This window comes from Stegostoma tigrinum, chromosome 38 (genome assembly GCF_030684315.1).
Source record: "Stegostoma tigrinum isolate sSteTig4 chromosome 38, sSteTig4.hap1, whole genome shotgun sequence".
Taxonomy (NCBI): domain Eukaryota; kingdom Metazoa; phylum Chordata; class Chondrichthyes; order Orectolobiformes; family Stegostomatidae; genus Stegostoma; species Stegostoma tigrinum.
Genome location: NC_081391.1, coordinates 10,202,231 through 10,225,214, shown reverse-complemented (window position 1 = coordinate 10,225,214; position 22,984 = coordinate 10,202,231). Strand labels below are relative to the sequence as shown.

Here is a 22,984-nt window from a genome sequence, read left to right as displayed (position 1 = left end):
TTTCAGGATTAATACCCCTAGGCCATCACTTCACAGCTAGTCGTCGTTTTTCATTCTTGTTGTTCAGTCAAAAGGTGGTGGATTCAAAGGCTTGAGTATTAGGGTCATCAAGTCATACAGCATTGAAACAGACACTTTGCTCCAACAAGTCCATGCTGACCAGATTTCCTGACGTAATCCAGTCCTATTTGCCAGCATTTGGCCCACTTCCTTCTAAACCCTTCCTATTCACGTACCCATCCAGATGCCTTTTAAATGTTTAATTGTACCAGCCTCCACCACTTCCTCTGGCAGCTCATTCCATACACACATCACCTTCTGCGTGAAAAAGTTGGCCCTTAGGTCCCTTTTTAAATCTTTCCCCTCTCCTTAAACCTGTTCCCCTCTAGTTTTGGACTCCCCTACCCTGGGGAAATGACCTTGTCTATTCACCCTACCCGTGCCCCTCATGATTTTGTAAACCCCTATAAGGTCACCCCTCAGCCTCCAATGCTCGAGGGAAAACAGCCCCAGTCTATTCACCGCTCCCTCTTTCTCAAACCCTCCAACCCTGGCAACATCCTCATTAATCTTTTTTGAATCATTTCAAGTTTCACAAAATCCTTCCTATAGCAGGGAGATCAGAATTGCACACAGTATTCCAAAAGTGGCCTCACTAATGTACTGTACAGCCTCAAAATGACACCCCAACTCCTGCACTCAATGCATTGACCAATAAAGGCCAGTGTGCCAAATGCCTTCTTCACTATCCTGTCTACCTACGACTCCACTTTCAAGGAACTATGAACCTACACTTCGGGTTTCTTTGCTCAGCAACACTCCCCACGATCTAAACTGAGCTGGAATTGTACTAAAATCAGGGAAAGTGCAGGAAGATCATGGGATATCATGGAATGGCCAACTATCACAGGGTGAGGCAAATGACAGTCAGAGAGGAGGTCACCAATAGTTGTAGCGTGGGACATGTTGGGTAAATAGGGTGCGGAGGGAGAGGGTAAATAAAACAAATGAAAGATATATTTCTAACCAGTGCCTCTCCCAGGTGGTGTCTCTAAAGATAAGCCTCATGGAGAGTGCACTGTGCGAATGGGCGGAGTGTCGTGTCCTGTGGTGTGCAGAGCAGACAACTGAGGGGAAGCGAAACAGAGATGGAAAAACTGTCGCGTCAGACTTAAGGCCTTAGCAACAAGAGGAGGTGTTTGTTTAAGAACAGAAGAGGAACAAGCTCCATCGACATCCCAACCACATCCATTTAACCCAGAGAAGACCGGCAGCGAAGACTCATCAAGTATCAAGGTAGAAAGGGGGTTGCAGAAAAGGGGTCACATCATTTCATATCTGGCCTCACAGGGCTGGGTATCTGAAATTTAAGGACATATGGATGAAGACATTCTTAGAACCTGGATTTTTAAGGCCATAGGGCTGTAATCATTGCAGATAATGAAGGCAGCCAATCACCACATTGCTAGAAGCATGGAAAGAAATGTCAAAGATCGAGGCTACAAACATCTTGTACATGGGGCAATGAAGGATTTTGGTAAACCAATCATGGGCAGTGGAGAAATGCCCCTTCTCTGTGTAGACAGGGCAATAAACCGAACACACATGAGCAGCTTGATAAAGGGCCCAATAGGGTACTTTGGCCAAGTCTCAAATGTTGCATAAACATCTTGTTCCTGATGTTTTCTCTACAGGTCACATTGGTGTGCAGACACAGCAAAAGCTTTTTGACACAGCCAGCAGCTAGGGTTTGTAATGTACTGCGGGGACATGTGGTGGAGCCAGGTCTAACGGAAGCATTAACAGGAGCTATTGAGTGATGGTTGGCATGGAAACAGAGTGCAGGGATACAGGGAGGGGGAAATGCACGAGATTTGCGCTGGTTAAAGAGCTTGTTTAAAGAGCTAGTGAAGGCACGATGTGCCAAATGTTCTCCTCCTGCTGGAACAATTAGAGTCATAGAGCTGTACAGCACAAAATTAGACCCTTTGGTCCGTGCTGACCAGATATCTTAAATTAATCTAGTCCCATTTGCCAGCATTTGACCCATATCCCTCTAAACTCTTTGCTGTTCATGTTCTGTCTGCGAGAGATGTTTCACCAACTTAACCCAGCTACTGAACAGCATGTCTGAGGCTGACGAGGAGAACTGGAAGCAGCCATTGGAATGCTCAATGTCAGTAGGAGACCAGGTTAGGATTAGTTCGGGGTGAATCAGCAGCGCCAGAAGATGGGGTCCAGGTCTCCAGCGGCAGTGTGGGAGGGAGGAAGGCAGGGTCCTGCAAATGAGTGAAAGGCAGTCCCACGAATACCTTCACCATGGCGACAACACGCTGCTTCTGCCACGTCATGTGGGTAGATCTGTGGCCAGCCCCAGTGAAGCCTGTGAATGACACACCACTCCAGGGTGTTGTGTACACCTCAGAACAACGAGCCTGTACATCTCATGCCAAGCAGGACTGGTTTACTGCCCCTATTGTAGCAGAGAGAATCCGAGCAGCAAGGAACACCCTCACTTCTTCCAACTGGGCACGTCCTCACCATCTACTGACTGGCCAGGAACAAGTCCGTGGGAGAGCTCACCAATGCCATTTCCAGGAAACAAGCAGGTTTGTGCAGCTCACCTGGGAGGCCTTGGGGGCAGGCAATGGCCTAGTGGTATTATCGCTAGACTGTTAATCCAGAGACCCAGGTAGTGTTCTGAGGACCCAGGTTCAAATCCCGTCATGGCAGATGGTGGAATGTGGATTAAATAAATATCTGGAATTAAGAATCTAATGACGACCATGAATCCATTGTCAACTGTCAGAAAATCCCATCTGGTTCCCTAATGTCCTTTAGGGAAGGAAACTGCCATCCTTACCGGGTCTACATGTGACTCCAGAGCATGAGTGATGCAGTTGAGTCTGAACTGCCCTCTGGGCAATTAGGGGTGGGTAAAAACTGCTGCCCAGCCAGCAACACCCTCACCCCGAGAATGAATAAAAGGAAAAAAGAAAGTAGAAAGCAACAGAATCAAAGCTGTTGGACTCAAAGCCACGATAACAAAGTGCGGAGCTGGATGAACACAGCAGGCCAAGCAGCATCTCAGGAGCACAAAAGCTGACGTTTCGGGCCTAGACCTAGAGGCTCTGATGAAGGGTCTAGGCCCGAAACATCAGCTTTTGTGCTCTTGAGATGCTGCTTGGCCTGCTGTGTTCATCCAGCTCCACACTTTGTTATCTTGGATTCTCCAGCATCTGCAGTTCCCATTATCACGGACTCAAAGCCACCATTGGATTTCCACAGGCTCAGGTATCCTTCCTCCCCTTCCTTTTCTATCATTAACAACCCCTCAGCCTTAGCATTGGGCCTCTGTCCAAAGTATAAAAGTTAAGAAGAACCCATTGTCTGACACCTTTCAGTTCCGAAGAGGTGTCACACTGGACTTGAAATGTTGACTTGTTTTGTCTCTCTCCACAGATGTTACTAGACCTGCTGAGTTATGGAGTCATCGGGACAGGCAAAGCAGAGACAAGCACAGGAATTCCTGGAAGCCTGATACTCCATGAAGAAAGCCATCAATAAACACGCAGAGCTGGACTCCATATACACCCCATTGCGAAGGAAAACCTGAAGTGAGGCAATCCAGAGTTTAAGTACCAGGTGGAAAAACACAATGGCCCTTCATCCGAGACTCCACTGATGATGTTACCCAGCAGAGTAATTAAACGTCTGCGGAACAACGAAGCAGCTTGGTGAGCCAACCAACCTCAACAGTCGTTGGGTCATGGAGTTGCACTGCATGGAAATAGACTCTTCGGTCCAACCCATCTGTGCCGACCAGTTTCCCTAAATTAATATAAGTCCCATTTGCCAGCATTTGGCCCCTAACCTTCTAAATCCTTTGCTATTCGTGTAATCATCCAGATGCCTTTTAAATGTTATAATTGTACCAGCCTCCACCACTCCCTCTGGCAGCTCGTTCCACACACGCACCACCCTCTGTGAAAAAGTTGCCTCTTCTGCCCCATTCTTAACCAATCCACTCTCACCTTAAACCTATGCATTCTAGTTCTGGACTCCCCTACCCTGGGAAAAAGGCCTCGTCTAAATCACCCCATCCATGCCCCTCATGATTTTACAAATCTTTAAGGTCACGACCGGACAATTTAGCACAGCCCTTCCACCCTAAACTGCACATTCCTGGGCACTACGAGGCAATTTAGCATGGCCAATCCACAACTCAAACTCCAAGGTTGTAAGGATTTCTCGTATAATGCTTTATTGACTTTTTTTTTGAAATTGATATAACTGCAGCTCTTTGATGACACTGAACCACCACTCAGTCCTCAAAATTTAACTGCCTTTTCACCCTGAGAAGCTTCCAGAGACTGGGTGGGGGTGCATCGCCAAAGGTAGGACCACTGTGTACCTGGTCTTTTCGGGCGGGGTTAAAGTGCAGAGGGTGAGTAGACCGGGTTAACAAACTGGAGGGCAGTGCTCCTGATCTGACTTGGTGCAGCTTGGCCCAGTTTGCTGTAAAGAGCTTGAGCACAGGGGAATACAAACCAGGAGGATTAGTTTCTCCGCTGTGTGATCCCAAATCCCAATTCCCTACCACCCTGTACTTTGGCAATTTTGTTCAGAATCAGGGCCTGCCAGGATTGGCATCTCCATGGCAACAGCTGTGTGAATACGTGGGTTTGACAGGACTGAAGAAACACTGAGGGACGGTCGACTAGGAAGAGAGTTAACGCTTTGGAGGCAGGAGTGCAGCCAGCAATTGGTGCAGAATGGGCAGGCAGTGTCAGGGCCGAGGGTCCGAAACGTCAGCCTTTCTGCTCCTCCGATGCCGCTTGGCCTGCTGTGTTCATCCAGCTCTGCACCTTGTTATCTCAGATTCTCCAGCATCTGCAGTTCCTGCTGTCTTTAGTTGAGGGGGGAGGGGGCGTTAAGAAGAGCTTGTGATGGGATGTCAAGCAGGAGGCCATCACGGACTGACTGCATCTGTTTTCTGTCAATGCGACTCCACTCCGCGCCGTCTCTTCCCCTCCCCTGCTATTGAGTGTGTGGAGCCAGCATTTAGCAAGCGACATACCCAGCATTGTCCAAACTCCCTCAGCAACCATGCCAGACTGCCTGCCCACCAGTCTCCTGTCAGGGACCCATTGTGTTCACTGTCAGACGGTCTGACTGCAGCTCCCACCGCACTTAAGCTCAAATCCCTCCTGAAAGGAGCATTGTTTACAGAGCGTGAAATGCTTTTAACAAATTGTGCGTTGGAGAGACAATGGCTAGCTCCTCCTTTGGACTGGTTAATGCACAAACCTGAATTATTTTCCCACTGGTTTTTCGTCAAGCTGCCCAGTTTTGTATACTCTTCCGACCCTTTTCAGATCTCTTAATCTCGTTGGAGTGTGTAGAGGGAGCAGGCGAAGCTCCAAAGTACAGCCACAAAGACATGTTAGAAAGCCCCACGAGCTTCTGGTATCGAAGCTTTGACCATTATTAGACAAAGCTAAGAACAGGCAATTTCTGGCCCAAGAACTATCCATTTTCTACTCACTTGGTGGTATGGAATTAAAACTTTGCTAAGAAAGCTTCAACTTCTGCTGTTGAAGCTTTTTACTTTGCATCCGTCAGGATAAACACAAGAGTGCCAAATTTCAAATGGTCACAACAATTTAAACCGCAGGGCAAAAGGGTGTTAATTGGCTAATTCTGATTGGCTGAGGCTTTGCCAAGCATCAGGGAACTATAGGCTTCCCATGATCCTGGGGGGAATTGTAAAAAAGGCGCAAAACGCAATCATTCTTTTCACAGAATCCTTACAGTGTGGAAGCAGGTCAATCAGCCCATCGAGTTGTTGGAGGGGCAGTGGGGGTACGGTAAGTGACTGAGGTACGGGGGTGGGGGAGGAAAACGGAGCAGTTGTTGGGGAAGTGAATGGTCATTGTGGGGGTCAGGGGAGCCATTGTTGGGGGGGATTGGGAGGAAACAGTTGATGAAGGGTTGAGGGTGAGGTAAGTGGCTGTTGTTGAGGGAAGGAGGGGGAGTGGTTGTGGGAGGGCAGGGACGGAGTAAGCGATTGGTGGAGGGGATGTTGCTGGGCGGGTGGAAGGTTGGGGGCGGGGGTTGAGGAAGGCTGGTTGGAGAATTGGGGGGGTGGAAAAGGTTGGGTGATGGGGCTGGAGTGGAGTGGTTAGTTATTGAGGAACTGAGGGTGGTATCAACCATTGTTGAGGGGGTGGGGTTGGGGCTAGCCATTAGGAGACTACGCACAGGCAGCGGGGCAAGTCCCTCAGACCTAAATGGGCTCAGAGGTCGACTGAAAGATTAAAGCGAATCTTGGACTTTGGGCTTTAGTGGGTCACTTACCAATATTTCTCCTCAACACCTGTGTGTGCAAACCACTCCTATCCAGATCCTGCCTCCCATAAAACAACCCAGGAAGGGACGGTGCTGCCAAGCGAGCATGCTGGCGAGTGTGTGTATCCACTCACCCCCAAGTTTCAACCCTGGAATACAAATCTCTAAAACGATGCTTTGCCCTCGTACAGGGTACTCCCACACGGGCCAGTGACCACAATAGCTAGTCTGACACTCCAACACAGCACAGCAACAGTACTACACTGTCAGAGGTACCCATTTCTCAGCACGGGATGCTGAACTGAAGCCTCACCCCAACGATCCCAGGGCTCTACATTGAGGAAGACCAGGTTATGTCACCCATGGTGTGCTGGTGGGTTTTACCTTCCACCAACGTCACTTTATTGCCTGGCCACAAGCGCTTTGGCTGGTTGTGTGCTTCCTATATTATAATAGTGACGATCTTTGCGATGCCCTAACAAGCGCCACATTTCTCCTTCTTTCATTTTGTGAGCCTCCAAGTCCGCTGTTATTACAGTCCTGAATGCACCTCCCCCATTTTAATTCTAATGTTGATCTTGCTTTTGTGTGCACCTTCTTCGCAGCCGTAACATTGTATTTCTTGCTTTGTTCCATCACCCAATGATCTTTGTACGGTATGATCTGCTGTACTCCATGCAAAACAAAACTTTTCATTGTACTGAGGTACATGTGACACTAATAAATTAAATCATCTCCACAGCTGTGTTCTTATTACATTCAATGTGGGTCTCACTGGCTGGCCTAACTTTTTCTTGCCCATCCCTAATTGCCCTAGATAAGGTGGTGCTGAGCTGCCTTCTTGAACTGCTGCAGTCCTTAGGGATAGAGGGACACCCACACAGTGTTGGGAGGGAGTTCCAGGATTTCAACTCAGACATAACTGCTCTTCCAAATCAGGATCAGTGACTACTTGGAGGGTATAGAATTCCTACAGTGTGGAAGCAGGCCATTTGGTCCATAGAGTGAAGCAGTGGCCTCGTGGTATTATCGCTGAACTGTTAATCCAAGAGACCCAGATAATGTTCTGGGAGCATGTATTCAAATCCCGCCACAGCATGTGGTGGAATTTGGATTCAGTAGAGAATCTGAAATTAAGAATCTAATGATGATCATGTTATCTAATTCTCGATTGTCAGAAAAACCCATCTGGTTCACTAATGGCCTTTAGGGAAGGAAACTGCCATCCTTACTTGGTCTGGCCTACATGTGACTCCAGACCCACAGCAATGTGTTTGACTCTTAACTGCCCTCCGTGCTATGAGGGATGGGCAATAGATGCTGCCTGGCCAATGATGTCCTCAACCAGTTAATGAATAAAAGAAAAAGTCCACACCAACCCTCTGAAGAGCATCCCACCCAGATACAGCCCCCTACGCCATCCCTGTAACCCTGTATTTCCCATGGCCAATCCACCCTAACCAGCACATCTTTGGACTGTGGGAGGAACCGACAGAGACACGGGGAGAATGTGCAAGCTCCACACAGACAGTCGCCTGAGGCTGGAATCGAACCCAGGTCCCTGGCGCTGTGAGGCTGCTGCACTAACTGCTGAGCCACCATGTCACACTTGCAGAGGCACAACAGATCACTTGGTTAGGAATCCATGGGTTAGGTGGGGATGTGGATTCAAAACCCACCATGGCAAAAATCGCAAAATTTGAACTCTATTAATTTCCGGAATTAAAAGGTGGCCAAATGACGACTTTTGTAGATTGTTGTGACAGTCCAGCTGGTTTGCCCTTGAGGGAAGAAAATCTGCCATCCTTAAGAACACAATGTTGGAGAATCTCAGCAGGTCTGGTAGCATCTGTGGCGACAGAAACAGAGTTAACATTGAGTCCAGTGTGACTCCTCTTCAGTATTGTATTAAGCTGCCATCTCTGCCAGGTGAGACCGAGATACAACTTTAGAGGAGGCAATGGCCTAGTGGTATTATCACTGGACTGCTAATCTAAAGAGCCAGGTTCAATTCCTGCCACGGCAGGTGGTGGAATTTAAATTCAGTAGAGAATCTGAAATTAAGAGTCTAATACTGACCATGTATCTACTGTCCACTGCTGGCCAGTCACTTGGTTAAGTCTCACTTAGCTCCCCATTTAAAAGTTAACAGGCTTTCGATCACAAGTAAGCGAGAACAGTGTGGGAGAAGCGAGGGTGGAAGATTATCTGAGCCCCATTCCCTAAGGATCCTCAAAGACAAAGTTAGAACTTCGGCCAACATTGATAAATCCTGGAACACCCTCACACCAAGCGGACAATTTATTCACTAGACATGAGTCATCGGTTGTTCTGGCAACACTTCTGTGTGAGATGTGAGAGATTCTCTACACTGAAAAATAAAACTAAATGAGAAAAAAATGTGGGAACGTTGATTTTGGGATTAGAATTGTTGAAGGGTTGGGGTGGTCGAGGGATGGAGAGACAGCTGCATTGTATCAGCCAGATAAGTTGGTCATCATCACCTCTGACCTGTGTAAAAATCAGGAAAGGGGAAAACGAATGTTCCACTTTGTCTCAGCGCACACCCATTGCCAAATCGGACATGGAGGGGCTGTGCAACTGCAGTAAGCAGCACCACAGCAGAAAAAAAATTACCCAGTTTCCCCATGGCCCCAAATGGAGAGTGGCCTTGGCTTGCTGGGCCCTCTACTCAGGCTCAGATGTTGGATTTTAACCCACATCCCCACAGAAAATAAAACAAGACAGTGTGAACTGGACCAGCTAAGTGTGTCTCCAGCAGCACTCGAGAAGCTCGATGCCATCTGATGGGCACCACTTCAACCATCTTCAACATTCAGTCCCTCTACCGACACACAGTGGCTGTCATCTAGAAGATGCAGGGTGACTATTCCAAGCCTCCTGGGACAGCTCTGTTGAAACCATTGACCTCCACCATCTCGAAGGGCGAGGTTGGCAGGTACACATGAGCAACACACACTGCAAGTTCCCCTCCAATCCATATACCAACCTGACTGGGAAACATGTGCCTTTGGAGTTGTGTCAAAATCCTGGAACTCCCTCACGGCTTCTAAACCAACCAGGCCGATTGTCAGATCGGCTATGATCTCAATGGAGGGCCAGGCTAACTCGATGGGTGGAATAGCCTTCTCCTGCTCCTACATTGTATGGTCTAAGTGTAATCTTTGCTATAAGTTAAGCCAACAGATGCACTCCGAGTTCCCACTATCTATAACGTCGACACCTGTACTTAAGGGCTGCGGCAATTCAAGATGGCGGCTCACCATCACCTCCAAGAGCACAAAGAGACTGGCCCAGCCAGTGATGTCCACATCCCATCGATGAACAGCATGACAGTTAAAACAGATCAAGGGCTCAAGCTAAACAGGCCACAAAATATTAAGGCAGCTGGGTTCCGAAACGTGGCTGGGTCCCACAGTACCATTTTAACAGGAGGCCTGAACTGGATGACTCTGAAGGCCAAACCTACCAGGAACAGGGCCTAAAGTTGACCAATAATGACGACATTTTAATCACACTATTGGTCCGAAGATACAGAAGGGCTCCTCGGAGCTACTCAGGATATCCCGGCCTCATCTACTGGCCAAAGATTGTTCCATACAGGCCAGCATTCAAAAGTGAAATTCTCTGATTGTCAATCACCTTTGCCTGGCTCTCCAATGTCATTTTAATGTATCTTCCAGCTGCTTCCCTCCATTGTCCCGACTCCTTTTGCTTGGGAAGTTGGAAGCAACATGTTACTGAGGCCTGGTGATCAACAAACAGACTGTCAGGAGACCATGCACGTACCCTTTCCCTTCCTCCAGACTTGGAGGAACTTTGAGAAGTCCAGTGGGAATAACGCACGGCCGCGATCTACCCAACACCCCCACCGCCTCAAAACCAACCAGGAGGATTGTCAAATCGGCTATGATCTCCGTGGAGGCCAGGCTGACTCGATGGGTGGAATGGCCTTCTCCTGCTCCTACATTGTATGGTACAAGTGTAAGCTTTACTATAAGTTGGGCCAATGTAAGCACAGCAAGCTCCCATTATCTGTAATTTGGAAATAACCTCTTGATCTTTTCTCCCTGACGTTGATGGAGGGGGGTAAGTATTGGGTGGGATTCCCTGGGTAAATCCCCTGATCAGCTTAAAATAGTGCGGTGGGATCCTTTAACGCACGGGGGATCTCCATTAAACCGTGAGATTTAGGGCTATTTGGCCCATTGAATCTGCTCAACCATTCAATCATGGCTGTTTTGTTCTTTAACCCCATTCTCCTGAATTGTCCCCGTAACCCTCGTTCCACTTACTAAAACAAGAATCTATCTCTGTCTTACAGACACTTAATGTCCTGGCCTCCAAAGCCCTCTGTGGCTATGGGTTCCACAGACTTACCAGCGTCTGGCTGAAGAAATTCCTCCTCATCTCAGTTCTAAAGAGGCATCCCATCACTCTGAGGCTGAGCCCTCAGGCCCTAGTCTCTCCTACCAGAGGAAACATCTCCATGAGGAATGTGGGAACTTTTATTCAGGACTCTCACTACTCTAAGTTTCAAATGGATCCTCCTCATTCCTGTTAAACTCCATTGAGGACAGAACCTCAACTGCTTCTCATATGAGAAGACCTTCATCCCCGGGATTGTTCATGTAAACCTCCTATCGGTGCCCTCCAACATCCCTCCTTAGATACGGGGCCCAAAACCACCCAGTCTTCCAAATTACCTTGATTTCAAAATGTTCCTCAAAGTTGGCATGGGGAGGGTGTCATCACTGGCCTATTAACCCAGAGACCCAAGCAATGTTCTGGGCACCTGGGTTTGAATCCCACCACAACAGACGGTGGAATTTGAATTCAATAAATATCTGGAATTACGAGTCTATTGATGACCACGAATCCAGGAAAAATCCATCTGGTTCACTAATGCCCTTTAAGGAAGGAAACTGCCGTCCTTACCCGGTCTAGCCTACATGTGACTCCTGACCTATAGCAATGTGGTTGGCAATGGGCAATAAATGCTGGCGTTGCGATTGATGTCCACGCCCCATAAATAAATTGTTAATTAAAAAAACTCCCTAGGTACTGTTTCGGACATGGTTCTTGGGGTCAGAATCTGGAAAGGGACTCCCAGCCGAGAAATAAAACAGCCAATTGCATCACGGGCTGAGCTGGAGATATATTGCGCCATGGAAGTTTTGCCATCATTAAAAGGCATTTTTCTTTTTTGTGGCTTCTGTTTCCTCCTTCCTTCCTAAGCCCCTGTATTGGGACAGTAAGCTCGGGATTCCCTCCTCACTGCTGAGGTTAGGATTTCCTCCCACTTTCCGAACAGCTGTGAGGACAGCTGCAATTGGCAGTCTGTGAAGCTGCCTGAGGTGTTGTTGTTGTGGGCGGGGGGGGGGGGGGGGGGGGGGTGGAGAAGAGGGGTCAGACCATGGGCAACCCTCACTGCTAGCTCTTCCTCTCTCACCCGCTCCCAGAACAAATTCTAAGCAAGACAATGCGAACTCCCAAGGCAGAAGCTGGTGTCTGTAGTGCGCTGTTGTGTCCGTTTTAGAACATAAAATTTTGAGAGCATTCCTTGCTGGAATCGGAAATTTATAGCACGGAGGCCATTCGGTCCATTATGACTGCTCTAGCTGAATAAAGGCGATGTCATAGCCCAGTTGTTAGTTCATAGCCCGACTGAGTTGTTGCGTTGTAACCTATGTCCACAATATCAGTTTCTATAATGCAAAAAAAAACTAAATTCTTCACTACCTTTTAGTCACTGACTTCCAGACCCACTGGTCAAGATAAAGTCCCTTCTTAAAGTCCTTCTAACTCTTCTAATTGTATTAAACACACCTGCCCTCCACAGCTGCAGACCACTCTTAAGGGAAATGTATCCTTCCCATCCAGATCTTCCTGTCTGTCTATCCTCCTCACCATTTCATCAACCTCTATTAAAATCCCACACTTACTCCACTATTCCAAAGAAAACAACACGCAGCCTATCCAAAGGAAGATGAAATCAAAGACACCGCTAAAATACCACAATCCTAGCCGCATCTCTTAGCCAAATCTCTTCTGTTCCCGTATCCAGTGCAAATCTTCTTGCAACGTGGCCAAGACTGTGTTCTCCAGCTACGGTCTTATATGGCTTCAGCTGTAACCCTCCCAGCTCTTGCATCCCCATGCCTCAGATCACAAACAGAAGTGTCCCACATGCTCAGAACGGCGATCAATTTGAAAAGGTCATGAAGGAGGTCAGTGGCATCTTAGCTTTCACAGCGAGAGGATTGGAGAGTACAGGGATCAGCGGTATCTTGCTGCAATTATACAGGGCCTTGATGAGACCACACCTCATTCTGTGGGTTTTGGTCTCCTTTTCTGAGGAAGGATGCTCTGGTAATGGAGGGAGTACAGCTAAGATGTGCCTGACTGATTCCTGGGATGACAAGACTGACATTTAAACAGCTAGGTCTATATTCATTAGAGTTTAGATGATTGAAAACAGGTGGATTTCATAGAAACTTAGAATATTCTAACAGGGCTAGACAGGGTCAACACAGGGAGGACATTCCCGATGACCAGAATATCCACAGAATATGGGGACACAGTCTGAGGATACAGGGTCGGGCTTTACGACTGAGATGTAGAGACATGTCTTCACCCAGAGATATTGATTTGGTTTGTTATTGTCACATGTACCAAGATACAATGAAAAGTTTTGTTTTGCACTATCTAGACCAATCATATCTTACATAAGTACATCAAGGTAATAAAACAGAATGCAGAGCAGAGTGTTATAACTACAGAGAAGGTGCTGACAAAGATCAACTCTAATATATGAGAGGTCTGTTCCGAAGTTTGCTAGCAGCAGGGAGAAGATGTTCTTGAATCTGTTGGTGCACGTTTTCAAACTTTTATGTCTTCTGCCCGATGGAAGAGAGTATAAGAGAGCAGTGAGCCTGTGGATTTCTCTGCTACTGAAAATGGTTGAGGTCAAAACACTGAATGTTTAAGAAGGAGTGGAGATATAGTCACAGAGTCATAGAGATGTACAGGACAGAAACAAACCCTTCGGTCCAACTTGTGCATGCCGGCCAGATATTCTACATTAATCTAGTCCCATTTGCCAACATTTGATCCATATCCCTCTAAACGTCTACTATTTATACACCCATCTTGACACCTTTTAAATGTTACAATTGTACCCACATCCACCACTTCCTCTGGCAGCTCATTCCATGCACCACCCTCTGAATGACAAAGTTGCCCCTTAAAAGTTTACCAGGATGCTGCCTGGACTGGAGGGCATGTCTCCTGAGGAAAGGTTGAGGGATCGAGGGCTTTCTTCATTGGAGTGGAGAAGGACGAGAGGTGACTTAATAGAGGTTTACAAGATGATGAGAGGCACAGATAGAGTGGATAGCCAGAGACTTTCTCACCAGGGTGGAAATGACCATTACAAGGGGGCATAATTTAAGATGATTGGAGGAAGGTATAGGGGAGATGTCAGAGGTAGGTTCTTCACACAGCAAGTGGTGGGCGTGTGGAATGTGCTTCCACAGCGGTGGTAGAATAGGGACATTTAAGTGACTCTTGGATAGGTACATGGATGATAATAAGGTAGATTGATCTTAGAGTAGGATAACAGGTCAACACAACATCACGGGCTGAAGGGCTTGGACTGTGCTGTACTATTTTATGTTCTACCTTTTAAGTCCCTTTAATAGGGACCTAGGGCTCTTAGAGTTGGAAGGAACAAATGGTAAGGGAAGAAGGAAGTGAGAAGAGGGGACTGAGTTGGATGATCAACCTTTATGAACTTTAGAGCAGGCTCACAGGGCTCTGATATTCTGTGCTTCTGTGCAACAACATTATCTCCCTGTGTTACTGCCATCAGGAGATTGTGGCCATGTCCAAGATGGCTCCATTGTTCTGTACAGCTCATTATCCTGTCATGTGGCCTCACACCTCATTGGAACTCCAATATAACCCCTCACTTCTCAGGGTGAAATTGCACTCATCACTTTCACGCCCATTCGATCAACCCATCAGATCCTTCCCACAGTGTCCAGCTTTGCCCCTCATCATCATCCGCACAGATAATTGTGATATCATCTAATACTTTTATGTCTAATTCGTTGATAAATACACCAGAAAAGTGAGAGACCCACAGAGTCAAATGAAAGTGGTCTTCCAGTTACAGAAATACCCATTGGTCATTACCCTCAACCTCCCGCACGGGAGTCCATTTTAGTCTCACCTTGTAGCTCTCCCTTCGATCTCACGGGCTGTTATTTTCCAGCCAGAATACCATGTGGGGCCTTGTCAAATCCCCATGCCCCCTAAAATCAAAGTAGACATATGGAACACATTTTACATATCAGCTCTCCTTGTGAAGTCCTCAAAAGGCTTTAATCAGGTGGGTGAGACTGACGAAGGAGAACGGATTTACTGATAGGGTGGAGGTGAAGAGTTTGCTGGATATGGGTGTGGAACATGAACAGTGGCATCCAGAGAGTGGGCACGGTGCCTCACAATGCTGCATTGTGTGTTCACAGTGCACCACCTGGGGTTATCTGCTCCCCTGTTCGCAGCAGTCCAGCAGCTCTCCAGTCAAATTCTCAGCCTGCATTGGGCCGTAGCTGACCAGTCACCTTTGACACTGTGACAGGGACCCAGTTTCAGAGCCAGAACCACGCTGTTTCTACAGGGTCAGCAATCGAGACACAGAGAGGATCAGCATTGATGGTGCATTGGTCACAATCCAGGAGATTGTGTCAAAAGGAATGTCATCGCACCCAGCAATGGGTAGCAATGGTCGCCTAGTGGTTGGCACTGCTGCCTCATAGCACCAGGGACCCAGGTTCGATTCCACCCTCGGACGACTGTCTATGTGTAGAGTTTGCACATTCTCCCCGTGTCTGCGTGGGTTTCCTCCGGTTTCCTCCCACAGTCCAAAGATGTGCAGGTTCGGGTGGATTGGCCGTGCTAAATAGCGTCCAGAGATATGGAGGCTAGGTGGATTAGCCTTGGGAAATGCAAGGTACAGGGACTGGGGGCGTTGGAAGGAGGTTGTCTGGATGGAATGCTCTTCAACATGTCAGTTTTGGGTCAAACGGCCTGCTTCCACACTGTAGGGATACTATAAAGATATAAAAATTAACCATACACTGACAACTTGGTTAATGTCTTAGAGGGATGGAGTCGGGAGGGCGGTGGGGGGGGGGGGTGGTGTGTCATAGATCTGGGATGTTGTCGTGGTCACCTGAGAAAGTAAGTACAGCCTCAGTTTAACAGTTCATTCTAAAAAAAAGAGAATTTTTCAACACGGCAGGAATCAGCATTCTAAAGCCTCACTCAACATGAAACATTAACTCTGCTTCCTCTCTACAGATGCTGCCAGAGCTGCTGAGTTTTTCCCCAGTAATTTCTGTTTTTGTTTCTGATTTCTGGAATTCCTAGGCCTGTGGTTATTTTGTTTATGCATCAGCATTGTTCATATCATGGGACTGATATGATTGTTACGTTTTGGGGCCACCTCAAGGTGGGGGAAAACGCAGCGTTTCAATAACCCTATTCTATAGTCAGCCACCCGCATGGTTTCACTGTTGGAGACTAAAGACGGTCCTGATGGTTTCACTAGGAAGAATGGGAAAGGTAATCTGAATAACTTGAGAGTCTCCAAAGTCCCATAAGAACATATAGGATATTGGGATCAGATTAGATTAGATTAAATTCCCTACAGTGTGGAAACAGGCCCTTCGGCCCAACAAGTCCACACCGCTACTTAGAGCATCCCATCCCCCTATAACCCACACACCCCTGAACACTACGGGCAATTTAGCACGGCCAATCCACCTAGCCTGCACATCTTTGGACGTGGGAGGAAACCGGAGCACCCGGAGGAAACCCACACAGACACGGGGAGAATGTGCAAACTCCACACAGACAGTTACCTGAGGCTAGAATCGAACCCGGGTCCCGGGCGCTGTGAGGCTGCAGTGCTAACCACTGTAGAAAAAAGGGTGGCACAGTGGCTCAAATAAACCAATCACAACACAAGTTTCTATCAAAGATTACAAACTTCACAGTCTGCAGAAAGAAGTCAGATGCCATTACATACAAACTCATGACAGATCAACCGCTGGGAGAATAAGTTGGTTCACTGCAGCCCATCGTGACAAGTACTTTCAGAGATCACATATCGGCCTTACACAAGCACAAGTCAGATGTGAAAGCTGTGCTTTAAAATATCTCAATGATGAAATTAAAGTGGTTGGGATTCTCAAGAATAGTTAATCAGCGTTTCTGCCCTGATATAAGACACGTGTGATTCACATTGTCACGGAGATTGGTTTTGACAGGAGGATGGCCCAAGACATCTGACAATTCAGGCAGGATCCTGGAAAGCAGGAAGATAGTGCTGTGTAACATGCAACAACGTGGTGGGAGCCCATTCTCGGACATGCAAAGATCATATTCGTGAAGAGTTTTGAAGAGACTGGAAGGCACCCTTAGTTTGCAGCAGAACAAAGATCTCCACAGTGAAATCCTTACTGTGAGTGACAGTTCAGACCAAAAGTTTACAGTCTAAGAAAGGGAAAGAATAGAAGTGAACTTTCTGGAGCCAAAATTCACACTAGACCTGCTCTAACACAACTGACTGATTTTTTTGTAAGAAAGGTCAATGTAAAGTATATCTGTGAAAAGTTTCCAGGATGCTAAAGAAAAACAGCAACATTCTATTTTGTGATTTAAATCATAGTACAAAAGACAATATTGAGTCAATAGAGCTTTTTGTCTTTTGTTAGACAGTCTTAAAAATGTGACATTTTCGAATGTTGTTAACTGGAAGATTAAGATTACTTTGAAAAAGCAAAAAAGATTGCAAGGACACACTCCTGTAACTTCAGCAGAGGTGAAACAAGGTCAATTTGTGCTGTTTACTCTTGGGATTCTGTCAACCTTCTTGTGGGAGGTCAGACAAAAACTCCACAAAATGCACTGGCGAGCTCTGGCATCACTTTCTCAGTCACCGACAAAGGAGCAAACAAACAATATCAGGTCAGAGAGTCACTGATCCTACAACATTCAGACAGTAAAGGTCTGATACTAAAGTAGGGCTGACACACTGGGTTGCTGGCTTAGATGGCAAAATTGAGAGTCGTGGCATCATAACAGTGGCAACTGGATGGCATGAGGGGTGGCAGGGAGCTGGGTCTCTAGAATGTAGGGAGCACAATGTATGAAAGCTACTTTTCATTTGCACCAACTGTGCGATTGTGTGAAATGGATAAGATAATGCAGCTGCTATCATCACCAGTGAACACAGTACGTAGCAATGAAGCTCTACATGCTTAAGATACTAATCTTTTCTCATGCAACATGTTTGATAAGAGAAACCCAACATTTTCCACCTTGATGTCTGACTCATTGCATCCATTACTCATCCTCGCTGCTCTTCAACGGTTTTCCCTCCAAATGCATTTTAAAGTCAAACACACGAGAAAGAGTGTCAAATCAGTCATTTTCAACCCTCATCGTCCTCCCAATTCCAGCCTGTGATCCCTGGTCGCCATTATTCAACTATGATAGCTATATCCTTCAGACCAAGAACACTGGAAATCTCTCCCATATCCTGTCAAAGCTTATCATTTTAAGCAAGCCTCTATTATGAAGTTGAATTTTCAGCTGTGTCAAAAACAAAATGGGTACATTCTGACCAGTTCAAATAAATTACTGCCGACACACAGCGTTTAATCCACTTTGCTCCAAGCTTGCTTGTTACAGTAAACAGCTTAAAGCATGAAATCTTGTTGTGTCAACTTATTAACTAGAAATTCACTTTTCTATTCCAAAGTTACTAGCCTTCCTTGGGTTTGTAACAACTATAGTAATGACCAGACTGAAGAGGCACTTAATTACCTGAGATATGCTTTGGGTTACCCCGAGTTACATAAGGTACAGCATTACTGCCGATTCTTCCCTCTTGTTAGGGCAGATGACTGAAGTCAAAGATGCAGTAGCAAAACAGAGCAAAGTGGAAACTCAGCACGAAACAATTTGGAACTTTGAGAGATTTGGAAAATCAACTAGATGTTGAATGAAACAGGAACAGTCCTCTCCAGCCCATTTTGAAACTTGGGCGATCAGACACAGGAAGTTGTGTCCCTCCACCCCCTATTCCCAACACCCCTGTGATTCCAATTTCTCAGGTGCTCCAAAGGGCTCGAAAGAATCACTGAATGTGTGGAGTACGGATGGGGCCCTCACGTCCAATGGGGCACAATGTAAGCGGAATTCAGTGAGTCCCTACTCTTTCCCTGTGGCCAATTATTCCAATTCTCTCTTCAGAATCTCAGCTGAATTTGGCCCCTCTACTGCACTATAGGGCCCAGTGTGTTCTTAAATGTCATTGGATGCCGAACGAAATTTGTTCTCATGTAGTCTTTAGTTCTTCCTGCATTAATCACCTTAAACTGTTGCCCAAAACCTGGTTTCTCTGCTCCAGAGATCCATAATTATATCTCTGAACAGGGTGATTAGAAAAACAGGTTTTTTCTTCAATAAAAGTTTCAAATTGATGCCCCCGACTCTTGACCCTTCCACCTAAGCCATTCAGGCTGTGGATCACAAAGCGATTACAATGGAAGAGGGCATTTGGTCAACTCACTCTGCATTGTATCTCCAATTAAGCAACTCAGAGTCATACAGCAAGGAAACAGACCCTATGGTCCAACCAGTCTATGCCAACCATAATCCCAGACTAAACTAGTCCCTCCTGCCTGCATTTGGCCCATATCCCTCCAAACACTTCTTATTCATGCATTTATCCAAATGTCTTTTAAACATTGTAACTGTATCCACATCCACCACTTCCTCAGGAAGTTCATTCCACACACGAACCGCTCTCTGTGTAAAAAACCTACCCCCACATCTTAGAATCTTACTCCTCTCACCTAAAAAAGTGTTCCTTGTCTTGATTTCACTTCCTAAGGAAAAGGCATTTGCCAATCACCTTCTCTATGCCACTTATGTAAACCTCTGTAAGGTCACCCAACAACCTCCTACGTTCCAGTGGAAAAAAGTCCGAGCCCATCCGGCCTCTCATTAAAACTCATACCCTCCAGTCCAGGCAACATCCTGGTAAATCTCTTCTGAACCCTCTGCAACTTAATAATATCCTTCCTGCAGCAGAGTGACCAGAACCGGACACAGTAATCCAGAGGATGCCTCAAAGTCCTCAACATAACACCCCCCAATTCTTATACTCAAAAGGTCTGAGCAATTAAGGGGAGTTCTGTCCATAAACCTTTCCCCTGTAACTCTGCACATTCTACCTTTACAGAGAACTATCAAATTCTCTTTTGAGTGTCTCCATTGAATCGGCTTCTACCACACTCCGAGGCAGCACTTTCCAAACCTCAATCACTCACTACGTTCATAAAAAAACTCTTCCCACTCTCATGTCACTTTTGCCTCCTTGACCAATTACTTAAAATCTGCACCTTCACCAATGGAAACAGTTCTGCTCTCTCTACACTGCTCGAACACTTCCTCATTTTGAACACCTTGATCCAATCTCCTACCGTCCATGTCTCCCTTCCAGGAAGGACAGTCTCCAACTTCCCAATTCAATTCTCACCCTCCCTGGACCCATTCTGCTAAACAACATTTCCAAAACTGAGGAGATTTCATTGGATGAAACTTGTAAAGAATACAGAGCTAAGAGGCAGAAGATACAGATGAGCTGAAGGAACAGACGCAAGGGGACTGAATGGCCTCCTCCAGTTGGCATGTGCCAAAAGTCAGAGCATTACAGGATGTAGGCAATCCCCTTGCCTTGAGGGCAATGCAGTATTGAAAGTGTTTGGAAACCAGGAGGTGTTCAGAAATAATGATGATGTCTCACTGCCTTGATGAGACCAGATCTGAAGAACTGCGTTGCAATTTTGGTCTCCTGGCCTAAGAAAGTTTCTCCTTGCCGTAGTGGGAGTGCAGTGGAGGTGGATGAGGCTGATACTGGGGATGGAAGGACAGTCTTACGGGGATTGTATCAACTAGGCCTGTATTCACTAGAGCTTGGAAAGATGAGAGAGAATCTGATTGAAATGTATAGAATATTTAACAGAGCTGGCCAGAGTAGATGTAGAGGGGATTGTCCCCAGATGGGGGAAACATCTCAGGATGAGGGACAAACCATTCAGGACTGAGAACAGGAAAAACAAAGTGTCTTTATTCAAAGGTTAGTGACCCTGTGGAACTGTCAGTGACTAGATCACAGAATATATTCAAGGAAGAGACAGATTTTAAAGGCTATCGGGGAATGGGGAGAAAAAGCAAGAATATATTCAAGAAAGAGGATCAACCAGGATATTTAGATTTTAAGAACATTAAAGGGTATGGGACAAAAAAAATATTGAAACAGAACACAGGAGCAGGAGAGGACCATTCGGCCCTTCGAGCCTACTCCACCATTCTTCAAGATCGTGGCTGATCGTCCAACTCAATAGCCTAACCCTTCTTTCGCCCCATAACCTTTGATCCCATTCGCCCCAGGTGCGGCATCTAGTCACCTCCTGAATACATTTAAATGTTCTGGTATCAACTACTTCCTGTGGGAATCAATTCCCCACTCTTTGGGTGAAGAAATGTCTCCTCATCTCTGGCCTAAATGATGCACCCTGAATCCTCACACTGTGACCCCTGGTTCTGGACACACCCACCATCAGGAACATCCTCCCTGCAACTACTCCATCCAGTCCTGTTAGAATTTCATAAGTCTCAATGAGATCAACCCCTTAGGTGCCTGAACATTAGCAAAACCAATCCTAACCTAGTCAATGGCATTCAGGGAAGATCAGTCTTGATATTAAGATTTTAAGGTGTCAATGGGCATGGTAAGAAAGAGAGAATATAACACTGAGATAGAGGATCAGCCACGATATTGAGATTTTGATTAGGGAGCATCAAACAGTATTTGGAAGAGTTTGGCATAGAGGATCACCCATGGTCACACGGAGCAGAACAGCAGCCTCGTAGGGCCGAATGGCCTACACTTGCTTCTGTTTTCTAAGTGAAAAGCATCAAAAAAAAAGGACGTGGCAGTTTTCCACGCTTCCCAGTCAGGCAGCAGATGCTGTCTTAACATTCAAGGCAAAACTAAAGATCTCAAAAAGACACAAATCCGCCCACCTGCTCCCAAACTCTGGAGATCCAAGTTTTCAGCAGCAGCTCCAGCCGGGTTTTGTGGAACTTGCGTGTGGTTTTGATGGCGATGAAGATATCCCGCAGTTCCGTCTTGTGTTCGCGGTCAGTGCGGGGTCCAGCTGCGAACCCGGAGTGGACCTGTCCCCGATAACTCGCTCCGGCTCCCCCTGCCAAGTCACTCAGCGGCTCGTCTCCGGAGCTGCGGCCGCTCAGGGGGGCTGAGAACCGGCTGGCCTTCAGCCTGCGCCCGCCCCTCTCCTCTCGCATCTGGTAATCCACAAGAGCAACCAGCAAGAAAGTAACCGTGGCCCCAAAAATAGTCAGAAAGATCTTCTTCAAACAGAGGCGCATCTTGCTTCCTTTTTTTTAAATTTGAAAAAAAGTCTCAAAAACCCAGTTTGGAAATGTCCAAGAATAAAATCCAATTTAAACGGTAGTGCCACATTCTCCAGGCAGTTTGAACCACGTTCTTTCCCTAACGTTGAAATAGGCAGTAAATGGGGAACGACCCATCAGAGTTTCAATTAAAACCCCCCTCTCGAAGCTTCGCTCCGTTTTAAGGTAGAATTGTGCAGTAAACATATAACAGCATAACGATGTGCAAACTCGCCTGCAGCTCTCTCTGAGTCTAACTGTGCTTCTACATCTCTTGTCCCACCTGTACCCTGAGCCTGTCTCAACTTGTCACAACTTCTGGGGTTTCACTGTGTCAATTTCGTGAAGTCAGAGGAGGGGCGCGGATGTGACAGGCTGGATCGTCCAATGGTTGAGGAGATGTGTGGGAGGGAGGTGGGGTCAGAAAGAGGATGAGTCCCGCCCCCCCAAACCAGCTGCTTGGGGTAAGAGGGGGCATTTTTTTTAACCCTTCCAGGCCACCTAGCCACAAAAGGAACCACCCTTCCTCAGTGCAAACATGGGTGGGTCAGGGGTTACCACTGCTGGCCCATGGCACCAGGGTCCTGAAGCTTGATTCCAGCCTCGGGAAACTGTTTGTATGTGGAGTTTGCACATTCTCCCTATGTCAGTGTGGGTTTCCTCCGACAGCCCAAAGATGTACAGGCTAGAGGGATTGGCCATGCTAAATTGCCCCATAGTGACCAGGGATGTGCGGGTTAGGGTGAATTGACTGTGCTAAATTGCCCCCTAGTGTCCAGGGATGTGCAGTTTAGGGTGGATTGGCCATGCTAAATTGCCCCATAGTGTCCAGGGATGTGCAGTTTAGGGTGGATTGGCCGTGTTAAATTGTCCCATAGTGTCCAGGGATGTGCAGTTTAGGGTGGATTGGCCGTGCTAAATTGCCCATGGTGTCCAGGGATGTGCAGGTTAGGGTGGATTGGCTGTGCTAAATTACCCAATAGTGTCCAGGGATGTGCAGGTTAGGGTGGATTGGCCGTGCTAAATTGTCCCATAGTGTTCAGGGAATGTG

At 46.8% G+C, this 22,984-nt stretch overlaps 1 protein-coding gene across 1 annotated transcript in view; it reads right to left on the bottom strand.

The window, feature by feature from the left end:
* Positions 1-22,251, bottom strand: part of LOC125447011 (beta-1,3-N-acetylglucosaminyltransferase lunatic fringe-like) — a 51,865-nt gene extending 29,614 nt beyond the window's left edge. The window contains exon 1 of the mRNA XM_048521082.2: positions 21,544-22,251. Coding sequence (XP_048377039.2) covers positions 21,544-21,909 — 366 coding nt within the window. The 5' untranslated portion in view covers positions 21,910-22,251. The remainder of the gene's footprint in view (positions 1-21,543) is intronic.
* Between the last annotated feature and the right edge of the window lie 733 nt (positions 22,252-22,984).